We start from the raw sequence: 20148 nt of genomic DNA on the forward strand, positions 1-20148 counted from the left end.
TTCACGTTTGTTATTTTGTATTTTGTATAGTGTTCACGTTATCGTCTCTTTGTTATTAAACATGTTGAACACTAGCCGCGCTGCGTTTTGGTCCTCTCCTTCATCTCGGGAAGAAAACCGTTACACTAATGTCAGAGCGTGACAGGTGGCCTATACAACAAAGCAAACCATGATTTTCAAAAATGATAAAATCTTTTGAGGTAAATAAAAACCACCACAAAATCTTTTTAGAAAATATCTTTATTGTACTTTGTCAATATATAAGGCAATGTGTTTGTGTGAGAAACTGATTTGACATTTGTCTTCTATAACACTAAGGACTTACCCCCGAACTTGATCTATGATCACGCCAAATATAGTCAATTGAGCAAGACAAATGGCAAACTTTTTAGTTGCTGGAAACCAGACATGTCATTATGTCATATGCACTCACAGACATAGGCTATGACTACATCAATTTGGTAAGAATGTAATTTTTAAAAATGAAAAATCCAATCATATGGGCTAAGACAGTTGAAGCAAAATCCAAACCCAATTGGCAACAATAATACTTTGGGTTATGTATTCAACAAGACACAAGGCTAATAATAGCCCCTAATAGGCTATAGACTCAAAAATGTGTGGTAGCACACAGAAAGTCTAATAACAAGCCTACTGATAATCTCACTCTGCTCCAATGACTGACTGTATTGCTCGTATTGAAAAGGTGTTGTACCGATTGCCAAACACATTCTTCTGTTTGGAAATCATTTCTTAGAAACAACTTGAATAAAACTATGATAAATAAAAGTGCATTACAGAGAATGAAACAGAATAATGAATACTGAAACATCTGATAATTAAATACAATTTATTGGAAATAAATAAATAAATATAGGATGGAAAAAGTTCCAATATACCATATAAAAGTTAAATGATTTAGCTTAATTTAAAAAACACTTAGTTAAAAAATAGAAAGGCAATCAGACCAAATTTAACAATGAACAAAAGGGGTTGATCATGGACATGGATTTTCCATACTGTATTATGTGATGAGATTATGATGGTTGTTGATACACTATGGTTACAAAAGTATGTGGACCCCATCAAATTAGTGGATTCGGCTATTTTAGCCACACCTGTTGCTGACAGGTGTATAAAGTCGAGCACACAGCCATGCAATCTCCATACACAAACATTGGCAGTAGAATGGCCTTACTGAAGAGCTCAGTGACTTTCAACGTGGCACCGTCATAGGATGCCCCCTTTCTAGCAAGTCAGTTTGTGACATTTCTGCCCTGCTAGAGCTGCCCAGGTCAACTGTAAGTGTTGTTATTGTGAAGTGGAAACRTCTAGGAGYAACAACGGCTCAGCCGCGAAGTAGTAGGCCACACAAGCTCACAGAACGGGACCGCCAGACGCTAGACGCTGAAGTTGTAACACTCACTACTGAGTTCCAAACTGCCTCTGGAAGCAAAGTCAGCACAATAACTGTTCGTTGGGAGCTTCATGAAAATGGTTTCCATGGTCGAGCAGCCGCACACAAGCCTAAGATCAACATGCCCAATGCAAAGCGTTGGCTGGAGTGGTATAAAGCTCACCGCCATTGGACTCTGGAGCAGTGGAAACGCGTTCTCTGGAGTGATGAATCACGCTTCACCATCTTGCAGTCTGTTTGACGAGCAGGTGCCCACATACTTTTGGCAATGTAGTGTAGTTGATGCACACTTGTCAATTCACCAGCTATTGTGTCTATTACCTTACTAAAGCATTGGTTCTTCTTACACAGAGAGAGTGGTAACACAAAACAGTCGGTCACACCACACACTGACCTACACAACTTCACAGTTAAAAAAAAACACAGCCTGAACACATCAGGTTGAACACCACCGACAAGCCCCATTTTAACCTTAATCAAAGTACACTTATCAAGAGTCAACTCTAAGTTATTCTCTACACTGAATAATAGATGCTGAATGTATTATATTAGATCAATCTTATGTAAATGTGAACAACCTAATTGGCACAATTATTCTTAAAGACAGAGGATAGCACTTGTATTGTGCACCCTGTGAAAGACAAAGACAGAAAGGGAGGATAGGAGGAGCCAGGTAGAGGCTGATAGAGGTCACAGACCAAGGAAGGAAGACATTTAGAGGCAGGTTTAAAATTTCACATGAGTTTAAAACACATATATTGCCCATGTTAATATAATAATACTATTGAGGGTGCCCCGATTTGTTACCAGATACCCCCCTAATTCAAAGCCTCTTATAGAGGGTGAGGAGAGAAAGCAGAGATGAGAGGTGCTAAATACAGGATCTCCTGAACCAGTTAACCTCTACTCAGCTAGAAAATAGTGAACAAGCGGACAATGGAGCTGACATTCTAGACTTCTAATCTGTCTCTCAGCAAACTAAAAGGATTTAGAGCTTAATCTAACTAATTTACTCAGAGACTGGTTTACACATGACTGTTAAGGGGCATTCACAGAACTGTTCCCTTGCCTAACTTGTCCACCAGTTTGCCCAGGAGGTGGTGCCTTATTGCTGGTAGTTTCCATATTGACCCTAAGGGAGTGGGAGGTAGAAAAGAAAAGACATCTTTAGTCATTTCAGGTCAGCATGAGATGGGGAATACTTTTGTTCATTAATACTTTCACATGATTAAAAGCAACCCATGGGCATCGCCATTGTGGTAATTTGCGGTGTGAGTTGCCCAATTTACCCAATGTTTGGTTGGACAGCACCGTCCTCCTCAAAACGTGGGGTCGGGGGTAGCTGTAGCTGTACCTGTTCGTAAGCGTAGGGCCTCTGTGTCTGTGCCCCAGGGGCAGCCTGGGAGAAGCGGTAGGAGCTATACTGCTGGCCCTGACCCTGCTGGTACTGGGAGTACTGGGACAACGCACCCTGACCTGGACCTGGAGACCAAATCAGTCAATCAACCAAGTATTCAATCACTCTGACAGATGTAACAGTAAAACAATCATCTTCTCAAAATACCAATTTACTGATTTAATGTTCAATTCCCAACCATCCCAACTATCTGCATCAACATGTCCATAGCAAAACATAGGCAAGTGCGCACCTGTGTGTGTGTTCCTTACCATAGCCCTGTTGCTGTGTGCTGTAGCCCTGCTGTGAGGGGTACTGTTGTTGGCTGAAGGGCTGCTGCTGACCTGAGCCATGCTGGTACTGGGCTTGCTGCTGACTGTACTGGGAGTTGCCTGGGGGTCAGAAGTAGGGATGTAACTACTTCAAGATTTACTTCAGACTTGTATTAAGCGGACTGTAGTTCCTCGTGGACAGATGCACATAACATAAATCGTAATCAAGCATCTGCTATATTTTACCTATGGGTGTCTGAGATTAGGCCTAGTGTGGCAGATAGCTAGCAGCTACAATACTATCACAACCTTTATGCTYATTAGGCATGAGTCTGATGTGGTTTGGGAACATACCTCCTTCGTAGTAGTGCTGTGAGGACTCGTCAAATGGCCTCTCATAGCCCTGTTCGGCGTAGGACGACTGTTGGTAGGAGTACTCGCCATGACCTGGAGTGGGCAGGAATGAGCACATGCCAAAACCACTCTATTATAAACAATGTGGGTCCTCACACATATGGTAGAGAGCTTGGTCCTCTCACAGTTCATAAAGCTTATACATACATAGGTGTGAACCCATAAGATGACAAGGGCACAAACAGACATTTGCCGTGCCTAGGACACTCAAATACGAACTCACATTTAAACAAAGCACACACAAACACCCTACAATCAGTTGGAGCTTTGCGAAATCTCTGGTACCAACTGCAAGTTTAGTTACACCAAAGGGGAACACTATTAACAGAGACACACCGGGAGGTAACAGTTCTGGGACCAACCTCTGCACTTTGCCATAACAATCATAATCCATCCATATTATGACCGTACAAAAGACTCCCATTAAACTCCCACATGAAGATAAAGAAAAGASAAGAAGCCAGAGGATTGATATATTGAGTTCAGCGCTGCAGTATTACTTGAAGACAGGGCAGTGGGATAACACAGACGGGATGGCATGTATATGTGTGTGTGTGTGATTGAGATGTCTGAAAGGTGTGTATGTGTTTGGAGTGGTTGTGTGTGTGAGGGTCAAGGCTCTGAATGATTACCATCAGGGTAATACTGCTGGTTTATGGGCTCACTGGAGCTCTGAGTGTGTCCATACTGCTCTCCGTAGAACTCGTCTTGTCCCATGTACTGCAGTGCACATCCTGCAAGACAGGCGACACCAGGATTGGTTAATCAGCTGGTCCGACCAATGGGCCTCTGTTGGTGACTAAAGGAGGCTGGGCCAGGGCACTTTGGCAGTTGGAGAGTTGGAGGGGAGTGTCTGCGTGTATGGTTTTACTATGCTTCTGGGGACCAGAATTCCTCACAAGAATAGTAAACAAGAAAAATTCAGACAAGTGGGGACATTTCACCGGTTCCATGAAGGAAAATTACTATTTTAGGCTTGGGGGTTAGAATTAGGGTTAGGAGTTAGGTTTAGGAGTTAGGGGTTAAGGGTTAGGTAAAATAGGATTTGTGATTCAATTGTTTGGTCCCCACAAGGATAGTAAAACAAGTGTGTGTGTGTGTGTGTGTGTGTGTGTGTGTGTGTGTGTGTGTGTGTGTGTGTGTGTGTGTGTTGGTTCTTCTATGTTTGTGGGGACCTTAAATCGCCCAAAGTCCCACAAGGAAGGTAAAACAGGGACAATTCTTCCTTGTGGGGACATTTCCCACATCCCCATGAAGACAAAGGCTATTTTAAGATTAGCGGTTAGGGTTACAATTAGAGTAAGTGGTAGGTTTAGGGTTAGAAGTTAGGTTTAGGGCTGGGGTTAATCTTGTCAATAGGGGGGGCGCTGTTTTCACTTTGGAAAAAATCGTGCCCAATTTAAACGGCCTCGTACTCTGTTCTAGTTCATACAATATGCATATTATTATTACTATTGGATAGAAAACACTCTGAAGTTTCTAAAACTGTTTGAATTATATCTGTGAGTAAAACAGAACTCATTTGGCAGCAAACTTCCATACAGGAAGTTAAAAATCTGAAAACGAGGCTCTGTATCAGGGCCTGCCTATTCAACTGGCTTTTATTTATCGATCTGTATGCACTTCATACGCCTTCCACTGGATGTCAACAGGCAGTGGAAGGTGGAATGGGGTGTCTAGCTTGATCTGAGGCCGAACAAGAGCTTTTGGAGTGACAGGTCCGGTATTTTCTTTGTCTTCGACGGCGTGCGAGGGACCTCGACATTGTCTTCTGAAAAGCGTTCGGTATACACGGCGAATATCTCCGGCTCTGATTTTATTTGATACATATGATAATAACATCATAAAGTAGGTTTTTTCAACCGAGTTTTATCAGTTTATTCAACGTTTATTGGGACTTTTGGAGTTTTCCGTTCTTTGCGCCAAGAGAGGATGGGAATGTTAGCAACCTTGGCTAGCATTGTGGCGCGAATTCGACAGAAGAAATGGACATTCTAAAAACAAACAACAATTTTTCTGAATAGGACTCCTTGCAAACATTCTGATGGAAGCTCAGCAAAGGTAAGACACAATTTATGATGTTATTTCGTATTTCTGGAATATGTTCACTCCAACAGGGGTAGAATATGTGAGCTGTCTCACAATAATGCTTTTTGTATGTTGTAGTAAAGTTATTTTTAAAAATCTAACACAGCGGGTTGCATTAAGAACCAGTGTATCTTTCATTTGCCATACAACAAGTATTTTTATGTAAAGTTATGATGAGTTCTTTGGTCAGATTAGGTGAGTGTCCAAAATATTCCGGACATTCTGGGGAAATGTTGCTACGTATTCACAATGTATAACCACGATTTGCAGCTCTAAATATGCACATTTTCGAAAAAACATAAATGTATTGTATAACATGATGTTATAAGACTGTCATCTGATGAGTTGTCCAAAGGTTAGTGATTATTGATATCTATTGCTGTTTTTTGCGAAAGCTACCTTTGCGGTGAATAAATGCGTTTGTGTGTTTGGCTATTGTGGTAAGCTAATATAATTCTATATTGTGTTTTCGCTGTAAAAACACTTAAAAATCGGAAATATTGCTGGATTCACAAGATGTTTATCTTCATTTGCTGTACACCATGTATTTTTCATAATGTTTATGATGAGTATTTATGTATTTCACGTTGCTCTCTGTAATTATTCTTGGCTGGTTGGTGCTATTTTTGATGGTGGCTGCAATGTAAAACTATGATTTATACCTCAAATATGCACATTTCGAACAAAACATAAATGAATTGTATACGTTATAAGACTGTCATCTGATGAAGTTGTTTCTTGGTTAGTGACTAATTTTATCTCTATTTTGTCGTTTTGTGAAAGCTACCTATGCGGTGGAAACATGGTGAAATATGCGGTGTGTGTTGTATTGTGGTTAGCTAATAGAATACATATTGTTGTTTTCGCTGTAAACATTTTAAAAAATCGGAAATGATGTGGATTCACAAGATGTTTATCTTTCATTGCTGTATTGGACTTGTGATTTATGAAAATTATTATATGATATCCCTGTCCCGTTAGGCTAGGCTTGCTAGTCAGCTTTTTTGATGAGGAGGATCGAGAGGCACGAGAGTGAGAGATGCACAATGCGTGCTGCGTGCATTAGTATGTGCATGAGTTGTGTCTGTGCGTATGAGAGAGAGAGAGAGGAGAGAGAAGTGGCATCATATGGTGCTAATTATGTCATGAGAAGCTTTTTTGTGGTTGAATGACTGAAGTTCAAGTAGAATTAGACTGAATACATGATAGTGTAGGAGCGGAAAGTAGACTGAAGTCTCTTTTGAAACCATGTATTCTGGTTTTAATTTATTTTGTTCCGAAGGATGGCTATTCCCTACTCTATCTGAAATGTGAATTGATAAGTGTTTGTGTTGGAAGAATGCATCAAAGAACTGAAGGATTTTGGCTCGCATTTGAGTCCAATCATTCTAATTCAGAATGTTCAGCCATATCCAAACCATGATCTGAAAAATTATAGATTCCTATGAGAATGAAATTAAATATGACTTTCTGAAAAGACCAATGACAGAGAGGGAAGTTTTCAGAAATTCCAGCGGGTCAATCACAAGAGAAAGCAGTGGTGTTGGTGTTGTTGGTGGTGGTGGTCTTGGTGGTGTTGTTGGTGTGGTGTTGGTGGTGGGTTGTTGTGTGGTGTTGTTGTTGTTGCGTTGTGTGTTGTTGTTGATGTTGGTGTGTTGTGGTTGGTGGTGGTGTTGTTGGTGTGGTGTTGTTGGTGGTGGTGTGGTGTGGTCTTGGTGGTGTTTTGTGTTGGTGGTGGTGTTGTGGTGGTGGTTTGGTGTGTTGTTGTGTTGTGTGGTGTTGGTGGTGGTGTTGTTGTGTGGTGTGGTTGTGGTGTTTGTTGGTGTGTGTTGTTGGGTTTGTGGTGGTGGTTTGGTGGTCTTGTGGTGTTTGTGGTGGGTGTTGTTTGGTGGTGGTGTCTTGGTGGTTTGTGGTTGGTGGTGTGGTGTGGTCTTGGTGTTGTTGGTGGTGGTGGTGTTGTTGTTGGTGGTGGTGTTGGTTGTTGTTGTTTGGTGGTGGTGTTGTTGGTGTTGTGTGGGGTTTTGGTGTGGGTGGTGTGTTGGTGGTGTGGTGTTGTTGTGTTGGTGGTGGTTGTTGGTGTTGGTGGTGTTGGTGTTGGTGGTTGTTGGTGGTGTGTGGTTGTTGTGTGTTGTTGGTGGTGGTTGTTGTTGGTGGTGTGTGTGTTGGTGGTGGTCTTGGTGGTTTGGCGTGTCGTGGTTCTTGGTGGTGTTGGTGGTGGGGTCTGTTGGTGGTGGTGTTGTTGTTGTGTGGTGTTTGGGTGTTTGTTGTGTGGTGGTTGGTCTTGGTGGTGTGTGGTTGGTGTTGGTGGTGGTGTTGTTTGTTGGTGGTCTGTGGTGTTGGTTGGTGTTGGTGGTGGTGTTGTTGGTGTGGTCTTGGTGGTGTTGTGGTGGTGTTGGTTTGGTGTGTGTCTGTGGGTGGTGTGTGTTGTGTGGTGGTGGTGTTGTTGGTGGTGTGTGGTGTGCTGTTGTGGTGGTGTCTTGGTGGTGTTGTTTGTGGTGGTCTTTGTCGGGGTTTGTTGGTGTTGGTGGTGTGTTTGGTGGTGGTGGTTTGCGTGGTGGTGTTGTTGTGTTGGTGGTGGTTTGTTGTTGTGTGGTGGTGGTGTTGGTGGTGTCGTGTGGTGTGGTGTGGATGGTTGTGTGGTGGTCTGCAAAACTACAGATGCCATTCCTTCCTTTTACATCACAAACTACCAACTCAAAAAAATATATGTATTTCTGTTGCCAAATGTATTGCTGGAAATATCGTTATATCTGCAAGATAGAAACTCACAGTCTCGCAAAATATAAATATTCTACAACATATTGATCCTATGACGTAATGCAAAAGGACCATTATCACAGCAGTCGACAGCTAGAGAAGAAAGCATCTTCCATGGCAAAAAAAAATCTTATTAAATTTCCCACTGATAAATATCCATTGTCAGAGATGAACTATAGTCTGACAGTGTTAGAAAGACAATCTCCAAGCGTGATTTTCGACAATACTATACCCAATATCACCAGGCACAGTCGAGAGAAGAGCCTTAGCAACAACCCTTTGACCAATCAGAGGATGGCTTGTGAGCTGGTCACGTAACCCAACTCGGAGTCAGAACAATACAGTCCATGTAGACAGGACACAGTGATTGTACCTGGACAAGCTGGGATAAGACCAGGGTAAGTCACAACATACAACCCAGGGCTAGTGACCTCTGTTGCCCTGGAGACAGTGTCTCAGACATCCAGTACAGACAAGTTACTGACGAGTCTCTGTGAGGAACGTGTCTAGCCCACATCCCACACGAACACAAGGGGACGTTGGGGGACTATTTTTAGGCACATGCTGACACAGCGTGGGTAAAGTGATTTACAGAGACTGGGACTCCAAGTGACAACAGCCATAAATCTTCAGTCTGCTTCTTCCTAAAGTMATTGGCAGACCATTACCATAGGTCAGATCCTCTAGGCTACACACCTGCGATACCATGGTAACGTACGCGCATCATTGACAGATTACATCCACCATACATATCATAGTCTGTTTTTTAGGCTCACACTTCCTAAACGCCTGCTAACCATTAACATCTCAACGTTTCACCCCACATCCATGTCCTTTGCATTCACTTTGGCTACATCTTTCACAAGTAATCACCTACACCCAAAACCATACAGCCATCTTCTCCACCGATAGACCACAGTGAGCCACATGCATCCCTGCAGACTTAGCAAATACCTGCAGCCCAAAACCAAACCGCAGCAGCCTGTAGGAACACAGAGAAAGACATGGTCACCTACCTTGCTGTGTGGGTCGGTAAGTCCCCATGGGCCTCTGGCTCACCATACTGTTGCTTTGTCCGCTCTGCCCCAACATGCCCAGAGCAGTCTGTTGGCCCTGGTAGTGCTGCTGCCCGGCCCCAGTCTGGGACGACGGGTAATGAGGTGTGGCCGACTGCTGCTGCATCATGGAGACTAGAGGATGGTGGGGGGAAGGGCCGTTATAGGGTGAGATCTTATACATCAACGCACACACCCAATGTCAACATCATCATCGTCTTCATTATTGTCATCATCATTCATAACCAGAACAGAAATTGGGGGAGTAAATCTCTGCAGTAAATGCAAAAGAAGCCAGAGAGGGGTCAGTGCATAAAACAGAGATAAATACACATTGACAACCAGGGAGACGAGGGCGGGCTGCATGTCATGGGTTAGAGGTCAGGAGAGGAGAGCCTGAAGCAGGGTGGTGACTGGGATTGGGGACGATACTAGACTCCAGAGGGAGGAAGGGGCTGCCTAACAGTCTGATGAACTGAATGTGTTTGGATCTTCTTGTCGTTCATACGGGACAATGGGACATTCAGAGGTTATGGATTGTGAAGTTCAAGCGTATAAAGACTAGAGAAGGTTTTCTAAAAGCTAGGGAAGAGAAGGGAGGTTATTGAGAACGATGTGGAAGAGCTGTGGAGATGGAATACCTTCAGGGTTCCCTGGATCAGTCAATCATTCACTGGTGTCCTGTCTAAATCAATACAATCCTCATTTTCTAGAATCGTCAGAGAGAGCACAACTCCCTATCGCTCCCTCCCTCTCTTTGCCCTGCTGAGAGCTAGGCCAAAACTACAACCTCACTCCAAAACTCCAGAATACACTCCACTCTCAGATTCATCCTCCAATGTTCATCCTCTCAGCTTCCCTTTCTCTTTGATCATCCCCCCTTCCCTTCCAGAGCTCTGACATTTACTGTAGTGGGGCTGGCCTATCACACTCCCTGCGCTAGGAGTGGACTCGTCATTCACTAGCAACGTACTTAGCAACAAGACTCACTAGAGGCGAGCAAAATAGAACAGCCAAATTAGAAATCATGTATTTACAAAGGAATTGTGTTTTCAATTATTGAATATCAAATTGAATATCATTGGCTTTGATGGCGTATTGCTATGCCACTGGTCCTTGGTCTCTGGTTCCTCTGCACCTGGCTGGCTCACCTGGGTTGGACTGCATGTTGAGGTTGCTGCGGGAGGAGGAAGAAGAGGAAGAACCAGAGCCTGGGCTTGGGCCAGGCCCCTGGATCATGCTGCCCTGGGAAGAGGGGGGCACGGGGTGGCTGTAGCTCAAGGCTGAGCCGTGGGTGCTGGCCGGCAGGCTGAGGGACGTGGAGAAGGGCCCAGCCGACTGTGTCTGACCCGCATGCTGCTGCTGCTGCATGGGAGCGTGGCTGGGGCCTGACGACACACAGAGCAGTCAAAGCAGCCGGACCCTCAGGCACACGTAATGCCACCATGGCCACAGGCACCACAGAAACGCAACACATTCAGTTCATCGCTACACCACAGGAGGCTCGTGTAGGATTAAATTAAGAGGTTTGGGGTGCTGAGATTATGCAGAGACACTTAACGAGAGAAGAACTAGTGGAAACAAGGAGGGACAGATTGACAAGAGGAAAAAGACCTGTATGGATACATAAAGGTGCATCTCAATAGTCTAAAGTTGCTTCCTCTCCATTTTTCCATTCCGTAATGTGCAATACTATGAGAGAACTGGCCAGGTGAAAGTAAATGCCCAGTTAGCATCTGCCAAATTGCATCCATTTATCCTGTCTTAAGGGATCAGTGCAGCTCTGTAGAAGATATGAAGATATTAGAATAAGAAGCCACTTTAAACTATCAATATGCACCCATAGAATGATGTCTGCAGAAATGAGAAGACTTGAGATCAGAGATGCTGCAAAGCTATAGGGGGGTGAATTGGAGGGGTAGACAGACAGACCATGCAGCAGACAGTCAGTTGAGCAGAGAAGCCAGCAGTGAGATTGTACACACGTACAGACAAAGGTGTGTGAGTGTGTGTGGATGGAGGTGTGTGTGTGTGTTCGTGTGTGTGTGTGTGGAGATGGGTCTCACCATTGCTCATCTGACTCTGCATCATGGAGGGGGGGGGCAGGCCAGGTGTCATGGCGTCATTGAGGTTACTCTGGGAGTGTATGGGCCCACTGCCCCCGTTCTGCCCCATCCCTCCAGGACCCATACTCCCCGTGTTAGGGGTAGGAGGCTGGCAAAAAAGAAAGAGAGGAGAGATGTGAAGTTACATCTCTCGGGAATTGTGTTACAGAAAAATAACAGCTCTAAGGGTGAGGGAGGGAGAAAGACATTAAAAGAGAGGTGTGTGGTGAGAGATAACGAGAGAGAGAAAAAATGACTAAAYTACGTAACTCCATGCAGACTTACCGCAGGTAACAGTGACTGCATGTTCTGATTAGAATCTGCTATCGTGGCCAGATAGACCAGGTTTCTGTGAAGGATCTGCTGATACCTATCAAAGCACAGAAAGACTTTAACATAATGACTATCATTAACCTGTGATATACTATCTTCATCCAAGTATACTTCTGCTTTGACTGGAAACCTGACGTTGAATTATGTTGAATTCTATGTTGGGTAGAAATGAGCTTTTCAATCAGGAAAGTTTCCTCTCACGATCTCTACAAGCCTGAATGTTGAATAAAATACAATTTTAAAGTACTTTACCGTTTGTCCGTGCGGTTGGTCCTTTTGGTTGTAGGAATGTGAGACAATATATCCACAGGAAATTATAATTACATCAACCTTTAAAGCGCTGGTAGGGCGTTCAGATTTCTATCACCTGAAGCATGTGCACAAGATAAACATACATCCACAGAAGCATGCATACTTTCTTGAACTCTCGYATGCGTTTACAAGGTTCTGCGCATTATTCAAATGATAGACAGTTCAAATGCCTTCTGTTTAATGTTTCTGTAGATGTTATGTTTGTATGTGTATGTATATCGTGTACAGTATATGTATACATATGTACAGTACCAGTCAAAAGTTTGGACAAACCTACTCATTCAAGAGTTTTTCTTTATTTTTACTATTTTCTACATTGTAGAATAATAGTGAAGACATCAAAACTATTAAATAACACATATGGAATCATGTACTAACCAAAAAAGTTTTAAACAAATCAAAATATATTTTAGATTCTTCAAAGTAGGCGCCCTTTACCTCGATGACAGCTTTGCACACTTTTGGCATTCTCTCAACCAGCTTTATGTGGTAGTCACCTGGAATGCATTTCAATTAACTGGTGTGCCTTGTTAAAAGTTAATGCATTTGAGACAATCAGTTATGTTGTGACAAGGTAGGTGTGGTATACAGAAGATAGCCCTATTCGGTAAAAGACCAAGTCCATATTATGGCAAGAACAGCTCAAATAAGCAAAGAGAAACGATAGTCCATCATTACTTTAAGACATGAAGGTAAGTCAATTCGAAAAATGTCTAGAACTTTCAAGTGCAGTCGCAAAAACCAAGYGCTATTATGAAACTGGATCTCATGAGGACCGCCACAGGAAAGGAAGACCCAGAGTTACCTCTGCTGCAGAGGATAAGTTCATTAGATTGCAGCCCAAATAAATACTTCACAGAGTAAAAGTAACAGAGACACCTCAACATCAACTGTTCAGAGGAGACTGCGTGAATCAGGCCTTCATGGTCGAAGAAGAGACCTGCTTGGGCCAAGAAACACGAGCAATGGACATTAGGCCGGTGGAAATCGGTCCTTTGGTCTGATGAGTCCAAATTTGAGATTTTTGGGATGATGTCCGCATGTGTGGTTCCCACCGTGAAGGATGTAGGAGGAGGTGTGATGGTGTGGGGGTGCTTTGCTGGTGACACTGTCTGTGATTTATTTAGAATTCAAGGCACACTTAACCAGCATGGCTACCACAGTATTCTGCAGTGATACGCCATCCCATCTGGTTTGCGCTTAGTGACCAAAAACACACCTCCAGGCTGTGTAAGGGCTATTTGGCCAATAAGGAGAGTGATGGTGCTGCATCAGATGACCTGGCCTCCACAATCACCCGACCTCAATCCAATTGACATGGTTTGGGATGAGCTGGACCACAGAGTGAAGGAAAAGCAGCCAACAAGTGCTCAGCATATGTAGAAACTCCTTCCAGACTGTTGGAAAAGCATTCCTCATGAAGCTGGTTGAGAGAATGTCAAAAGTGGGCAAAGCTGTCATCAAGGCAAAGGTTGGCTACTTTGAAGAATCTAAAATATTTAACACTTTTGGTTACTACATGATTCCATATGTGTTATTCAATAGTTTTGATGTCTTCACTATTATTCTGCAATTTAGAAAATAATAAAAATAACGAAAAACCCTTGAATGAGTAGTGTGTCCAAACCTTTAACTGGTACTGTATATGTATGTATGTGAATATATATATATATACATATATATATATATATATATATATTAGTCATTTCCGGTCACAACTTGCAGACTTGTTGTCACGTTCTGACCATAGTTCTTTTGTGTTTTCTTTGTTTTAGTGTTGGTCAGGACGTGAGCTGGGTGGGCATTCTATGTTGTGTGTCTAGTTTGTCCATTTCTATGTATGGCCTGATATGGTTCTCAATCAGAGGCAGGTGTTAGTCATTGTCTCTGATTGGGAACCATATTTAGGTAGCTTGTTTTGTGTTGGGGTTTGTGGGTGGTTGTCTTCTGTCTTTGTGTTCATTGGACAAGATAGGACTGTTTTCGGTTTTGCCACATTTGTTATTTTGTATTGTGTTCATGTTTAGTTGTTTATTATTAAAACATGGACACTAACTACGCTGCGTCTTGGTCCGATCCCTGCTACACCTCCTCGAAGGCTACCGTTACACTTGTTTACGTGCTGCTGCGCGTTTTGTTGCCAACCTTACTACCTGACAACTTTACGGTTTTAACTTTTTAATTACCTGATGAAGGAAAAAGGAAACCGCACACTGCTCTTGATAGTATCACCGATATTTAATAAGCTTACATATCGGCCACACGGCCTTCATCAGAGCTTTTTAATTACCGTTTATATTTTTTTGTTTTTCCCTCACTCAACTTTTTCACTCCGGACGTTTTATCTGGACATGGCTCATTCAGCCGACAGAAACTTTCAACCAGTTCTCCCCATTAAGCAGCGAGTCGGAGTCAGAGGCCGAGCCTTCTCTGGTCTCTACTCCTCCCGTTACGGGGTCTGAGACGCCGAAGGCTCCTACCATTAGCTCTGACAAATTGAAAACCCTAGTCATTGGCGACTCCATTACCCGCAGTATTAGACTTAAAACTAATCATCCAGCGATCATACACTGTTTACCAGGGGGCAGGGCTACCGACGTTAAGGCTAATCTGAAGATGGTACTGGCTAAAGCTAAAACTGGCGAGTGTCGAGAGTATAGAGATATTGTTATCCACGTCGGCACCAAAGATGTTAGGAAGAAACAGTCAGAGGTCACCAAGCGCAACATAACTTCAACGTGTAAATCAGCTAGAAAGATGTGTCGGCATCCAGAAAATTGGAACGGAAATGGCGCCACACCAAACTGGAAGTCTTCCGACTAGCTTGGAAAGACAGTACCGTGCAGTATCGAAGAGCCCTCACGAGAGAGATCCATCCTGAGACAAGGCCGAGTATAGCCACAAAGATTCCGCCACGGCACAACCCAAAGAGGGGCGCCAACCAGACAGGAAGACCACGTCAGCGACTCAACCCACTCAAGTGACGCACCCCTCCTAGGGACGGCATGGAAGAGCCACAGTAAGCCAGTGACTCAGCCCCTGTAATAGGGTTAGAGGCAGAGAATCCCAGTGGAGAGAGGGGAACCGGCCAGGCAGAGACAGCAAGGCGGTTCGTTGCTCCATAGCCTTTCGTTCACCTTCACACTCCTGGGCCAGACTACACTCAATCATATGACCTACTGAGAGTCTTCAGTAAAGACTTAAAGGTTGAGACCGAGTCTGCGTCTCTCACAATGGGTAGGCAGACCATTCCCATAAAAATGGAGCTCTACAGGAGCATACTGCCTCCAGGTGTTTGCTTAGAAATTCTAGGCGACAATTAGGAGGTCGCGTCTTGTGACCGTAGCGTACGTGTAGGTATGTATGGCAGGCAAATGGAAAGATAGGTAGGAGCATGCCCATGTAATGCTTTGTAGGTTAGCAATAAAACCTTGAAATCATCCTTGCCTTATCAGGAAGATAGTGTAGGAGGTAGCACTGGAGTAATATGATCAATTTTTTTGGTTCTAGTCAGGATTTTAGCAGCCGTATTTAGCACTAACTGAAGTTTATTTCGTGCTTTATCCGGGTAGCCGGAAAGTAGAGCATTGCAGTAGTCTAACCTAGTATAACAAAAGCATGGATACATTTTTCTGCATCATTTTTGGACAGAAAGTTTCTGATTTTTGCAATGTTACGTAGATGGAAAAAACCTGTCCTTGAAACAGTCTTGATATGTTTTTCAAAAGAGAGATCAGGGTCCAGAGTAACGCCGGGTCCTTCACAGTTTTATTTGAGACGACTGTACAACCATCAAGATTAATTGTCAGATTCAACAGAAGATCTCTTTGTTTCTTCTGACCTAGAACAAGCGTCTCTGTTTTGTCCGAGTTTAAAAGTATAAAGTTTGCAGCCATCCACTTCCTTATGTGTGAAACACAGGCTTCTAGGGAGGGCAATTTTGGGGCTTCACCATGTTTCATTGAAATATACAGCTGTGTGTCATCTGCATAGCAGTGAAAGTTAACATTATGTTTTCGAATGACATCCCCAAGAGGTAAATACACTGCTCAAAAAAATAAAGGGAAACTTAAACAACACAATGTAACTCAAGTCAATCACACTTTCTGTGAAATCAAACTGTCCACTTAGGAAGCAACACTGATTGACAATAAATTTCACATGCTGTTGTGCAAATGGAATAGACAACAGTGGATTATAGGCAATTAGCAAGACACCCCCAATAAAGGAGTGGTTCTGCAGGTGGTGACCACAGACCACTTCTCAGTTCATATGCTTCCTGGCTGATGTTTTGGTCACTTTTGAATGCTGGGCGGTGCTTTCACTCTAGTGGTAGCATGAGACGGGTCTACAACCCACACAAGTGGCTCAGGTAGTGCAGCTCATCCAGGATGGACATCAATGCGAGCTGTGGCAAGAAGGTTTGCTGTGTCTGTCAGCGTAGTGTCCAGAGCATGGAGGCGCTACCAGGAGACAGGCCAGTACATCAGGAGACGTGGAGGAGGCCGTAGGAGGGCAACAACCCAGCAGCAGTACCGCTACTCGCCTTTGTGCAAGAAGGAGCAGGAGGAGCACTGCCAGAGCCCTGTAAAATGACCTCCAGCAAGCCACAAATGTGCATGTGGTCTGCTCAAACGGTCAGAAACAGACTCCATGAGGGTGGTATGAGGGCCCGTCCACAGTGGGGGTTGTGCTTACAGCCGAGAACACCAAGATTGGCAAATTCGCCACTGGCGCCTGTGCTCTTCACAGATGAAAGCAGGTTCACACTGAGCACATGAGCACGTGACAGACGTGACAGAGTCTGGAGACGCCGTGGAGAACGTTCTGCTGCCTGCAACTCCTCCAGCATGACCGGTTTGGTGGTGGGTCAGTCATGGTGTGGGGTGGCATTTCTTTGGGGGCCGCACAGCCCTCCATGTGCTCGCCAGAGGTAGCCTGACTGCCATTAGGTACACGAGATGAGATCCTCAGACCCCTTGTGAGACCATATGCTGGTGCGGTCCTGTCCTCTAATGCAAGACAATGCTAGACCTCATGTGGCTGGATTGTGTCAGCAGTTCTGCAAGAGGAAGGTATTGATGCTATGGACTTGGCCGCCCGTTCCCCAGACCTGAATCCAATTGAGCACATCTGGGACATCATGTCTCGCTCCATCACCAAAGCCACGTTGCACCACAGACTGTCCAGGAGTTGGCGGATGCTTTAGTCCAGGTCTGGGAGGAGATCCCTCAGGAGACCATCCGCCATCATCAGGAGCATGCCCAGGCGTTGTAGGGAGGTCATACAGGCACGTGGAGGCCACACACACTACTGAGCCTCATTTTGACTTGTTTTAACCTCTAACGAGTCACAAACCCGGATCCGGGATCCCCCATCAAAAAAGCAGACTAGCATAGCCTAGCCTAAAGCTACAGGGATATCATATAATAAAATGTTCATGAAATCACAAGTCCAAGACACAAATGAAAGATACAGATTTTGTGAATCCAGCCATCATTTCCGATTTTTAATGTTTTACAGGGAAGACACAATATGTATTTCTATTAGCTAACCACCATAGCAAAAGAGACAACTTTTTTTCCACCATTTTTTCCTGCATAGGTAGCCATCACTAATTCGACCAAATAAAGATATAAATAGTCACTAACCAAGAAACAACTTCATCAGATGACAGTCTGATAACATATTTATTGTATAGCATATGTTTTTTAGAAAAATTTGCATATTTAGGTATAAATCATAGTTCTACATTGCAGCTGCAATCTGAAATAGCCAGATAATTAAGAGAGACCAACGTCAAATACCTAATACTCATCATAAAACATTTCCGAAAAATACAAAGCGTACAGCAAATGAAAGCCAACATCTTGTGAATCCAGCCAATATTTCAGATTTTTTAAGTGTTTTACAGCGAAAACACAATATAGCATTATATTAGCTTACCACAATAGCCAGAAACACAAGCAATTTACCGCAGCAAAGGTTAGCGATCGTAACAATCCAGCAAAAGATATATATTTTTTGACTAACCTTGATATACTTCATCAGATGACAGTCTGTAACATCATATTACACAATGCATATAGGTTTTGTTCGAAAATGTGCATATTTAGCAGCACAAATCGTGGTTATACAATGTGATTAGTAGCAACATTTCAGGCAATCTGTCCGGCGCCATCTTGGAGAGGCACCTAATTCTAATCAATAAATAATCATAAACTTGACTAAAAAATACAGGTTGGACGCAAATTAAAGATACATTAGTTCTTAATGCAACCGCTGTGTTAGATTTTAAATTAACGTTACTACGACATACGTTATAGCGAAACACCACCGAAATGAATGGAGGAATAATCATTTTAAATTTTCCACAGTACAAAAGATTAACATCATAAATAGTTCTTACTTTTTGATGAGCTCCCATCAGAATCTTGGGCAAGTTTGTCTTTGTCCATAATAATGTTGCTTGGCTGTAGAATGTCCTCTTCAACTTTGGAACTAGCAGCAAACGTTAGCTATGTGGCTCAGAGGTGTCCAACTGTTCATAGCGCAGCACAAAGAAAACTCCAAAAATCGAAATATACTCATGTAAACTGAGATTTTGGATTCCTGTCAGGGATTTCGCTGCCATACGACTTCTGTTTCACGCAGATAATTCAAACGGTTTTAAAACTAGAGAGTGTTTTCTATCCAATAGTAATAATAATATGCATATTGTACGAGCAAGAATTGAGTACGAGGCAGTTTAATTTGGGGACGATATTTTACAAAGTTGAAACGGCACCCCTGTAGTGACAAGAGTTTAAGGACATTACATCAAAGTTGGATCAGCCTGTAGTGTGGTTTTCCACTTTAATTTTTGAGTGTGACTCCAAATCCAGACCTCCATGGGTTAATAAATTTGATTTCCATTGATAATTTTGTGTGTGATTTTGTTGTCAGCACATTAACTATGTAAGAAAAAAGTATTTAATAAGAAATTTCATTCATTCAGATCTAGGATGTGTTATTTTAGTGTTCCTTTATTTTTTTGAGCAGTGTATATAGTGAAAACAATAGTGGTCCTAAAACGGAACTTGAGGAACACGAAATGTACAGTTTTTTCGTCAGAGGACAAACCATTCACAGAGACAAATTGATATCTTTCCGACAGATAGATCTAAACAGGCCAGAACTTGTCCGTGTAGACCAATTTGGGTTTCCAATCGCCAAAGAAATTGGTGATCGATGGTATCAAAGCAGCACTAAGGTCTAGGAGCACGAGGACAGATGTAGCGCCTCGGTCTGACGCCATTTAAGGTCATTTACCACCTTCACAAGTGCAGTCTCAGTGCTATGATGTGGTCTAAAACCAGACTGAAGCATTCCGTATACATTGTTTGTCTTCAGGAAGGCAGTGAGTTGCTGCGCAACAGCTTTTTCTAAAATTCTAGAGAGTAATGGAAGATTCGATATAGGCCGATAGTTTTTTATATTTTCTGGGTCAAGGTTTGGCTTTTTCAGAGAGGGCTTTATTATGCCACTTTTAGTGAGTTTGGTAACATCCAGTGGATAGAGAGCCATTTATTATGTTCAACATAGGAGGGCCAAGCACAGGAAGCAGCTCTTTCAGTAGTTTAGTTGGAATAGGGTCCAGTATGCAGCTTGAAGGTTTAGAGGCCATGATTATTTTCATCATTGTGTCAAGAGATATAGTTAAAAACAGTTGAGTTTCTCCCTTGATCCTAGGTCCTGGCAGAGTTGTGCAGACTCATGACAACTGAGCTTTGGAGGATTACGCAGATTTAAAGAGGAGTCCGAATTTGCTTTCTAATGATCATGATCTTTTCCTCAAAGAAGTTCATGAATTTATTACTGCTGAAGTGAAAGCCATCCTCTCTTGGGGAATGCTGCTTTTTGTTAGCTTTGCGACAGTATTAAAATAAATGTTGTATTGTTCTTATTTTACTCAAATTAAGTTGGAAAAATAGGATGATCGAGCGGCAGTGAGGCTCTT

The 20148-nt window shown here is 43.0% G+C and overlaps 1 protein-coding gene across 5 annotated transcripts in view; it reads right to left on the minus strand.

Moving 5' to 3' along the window:
• Positions 1 to 269: 269 nt before the first annotated feature.
• Positions 270 to 20148, minus strand: part of LOC111976379 (SS18L1 subunit of BAF chromatin remodeling complex) — a 35465-nt gene continuing 15586 nt past the window's right edge. For 2 of the 5 annotated variants that reach the window (XM_024005171.2, XM_024005169.2), the window contains exons 2-10: positions 11790 to 11874; positions 11466 to 11613; positions 10551 to 10787; positions 9361 to 9534; positions 4132 to 4233; positions 3440 to 3532; positions 3086 to 3205; positions 2707 to 2899; positions 270 to 2549 (exon numbers count right to left, since the gene is read on the minus strand). In XM_024005171.2, the coding sequence (XP_023860939.1) occupies positions 2456 to 2549; positions 2707 to 2899; positions 3086 to 3205; positions 3440 to 3532; positions 4132 to 4233; positions 9361 to 9534; positions 10551 to 10787; positions 11466 to 11613; positions 11790 to 11810 (1182 nt within the window). In that variant the 5' untranslated portion in view covers positions 11811 to 11874 and the 3' untranslated portion in view covers positions 270 to 2455. The remainder of the gene's footprint in view (positions 2550 to 2706; positions 2900 to 3085; positions 3206 to 3439; positions 3533 to 4131; positions 4234 to 9360; positions 9535 to 10550; positions 10788 to 11465; positions 11614 to 11789; positions 11875 to 20148) is intronic. The other 3 variants (XM_024005173.2, XM_024005172.2, XM_024005170.2) reach the window with 3 other exon arrangements.

The sequence above is a fragment of the Salvelinus sp. IW2-2015 genome, linkage group LG17 (genome assembly GCF_002910315.2).
Source record: "Salvelinus sp. IW2-2015 linkage group LG17, ASM291031v2, whole genome shotgun sequence".
Taxonomy (NCBI): Eukaryota; Metazoa; Chordata; class Actinopteri; order Salmoniformes; family Salmonidae; genus Salvelinus; species Salvelinus sp. IW2-2015.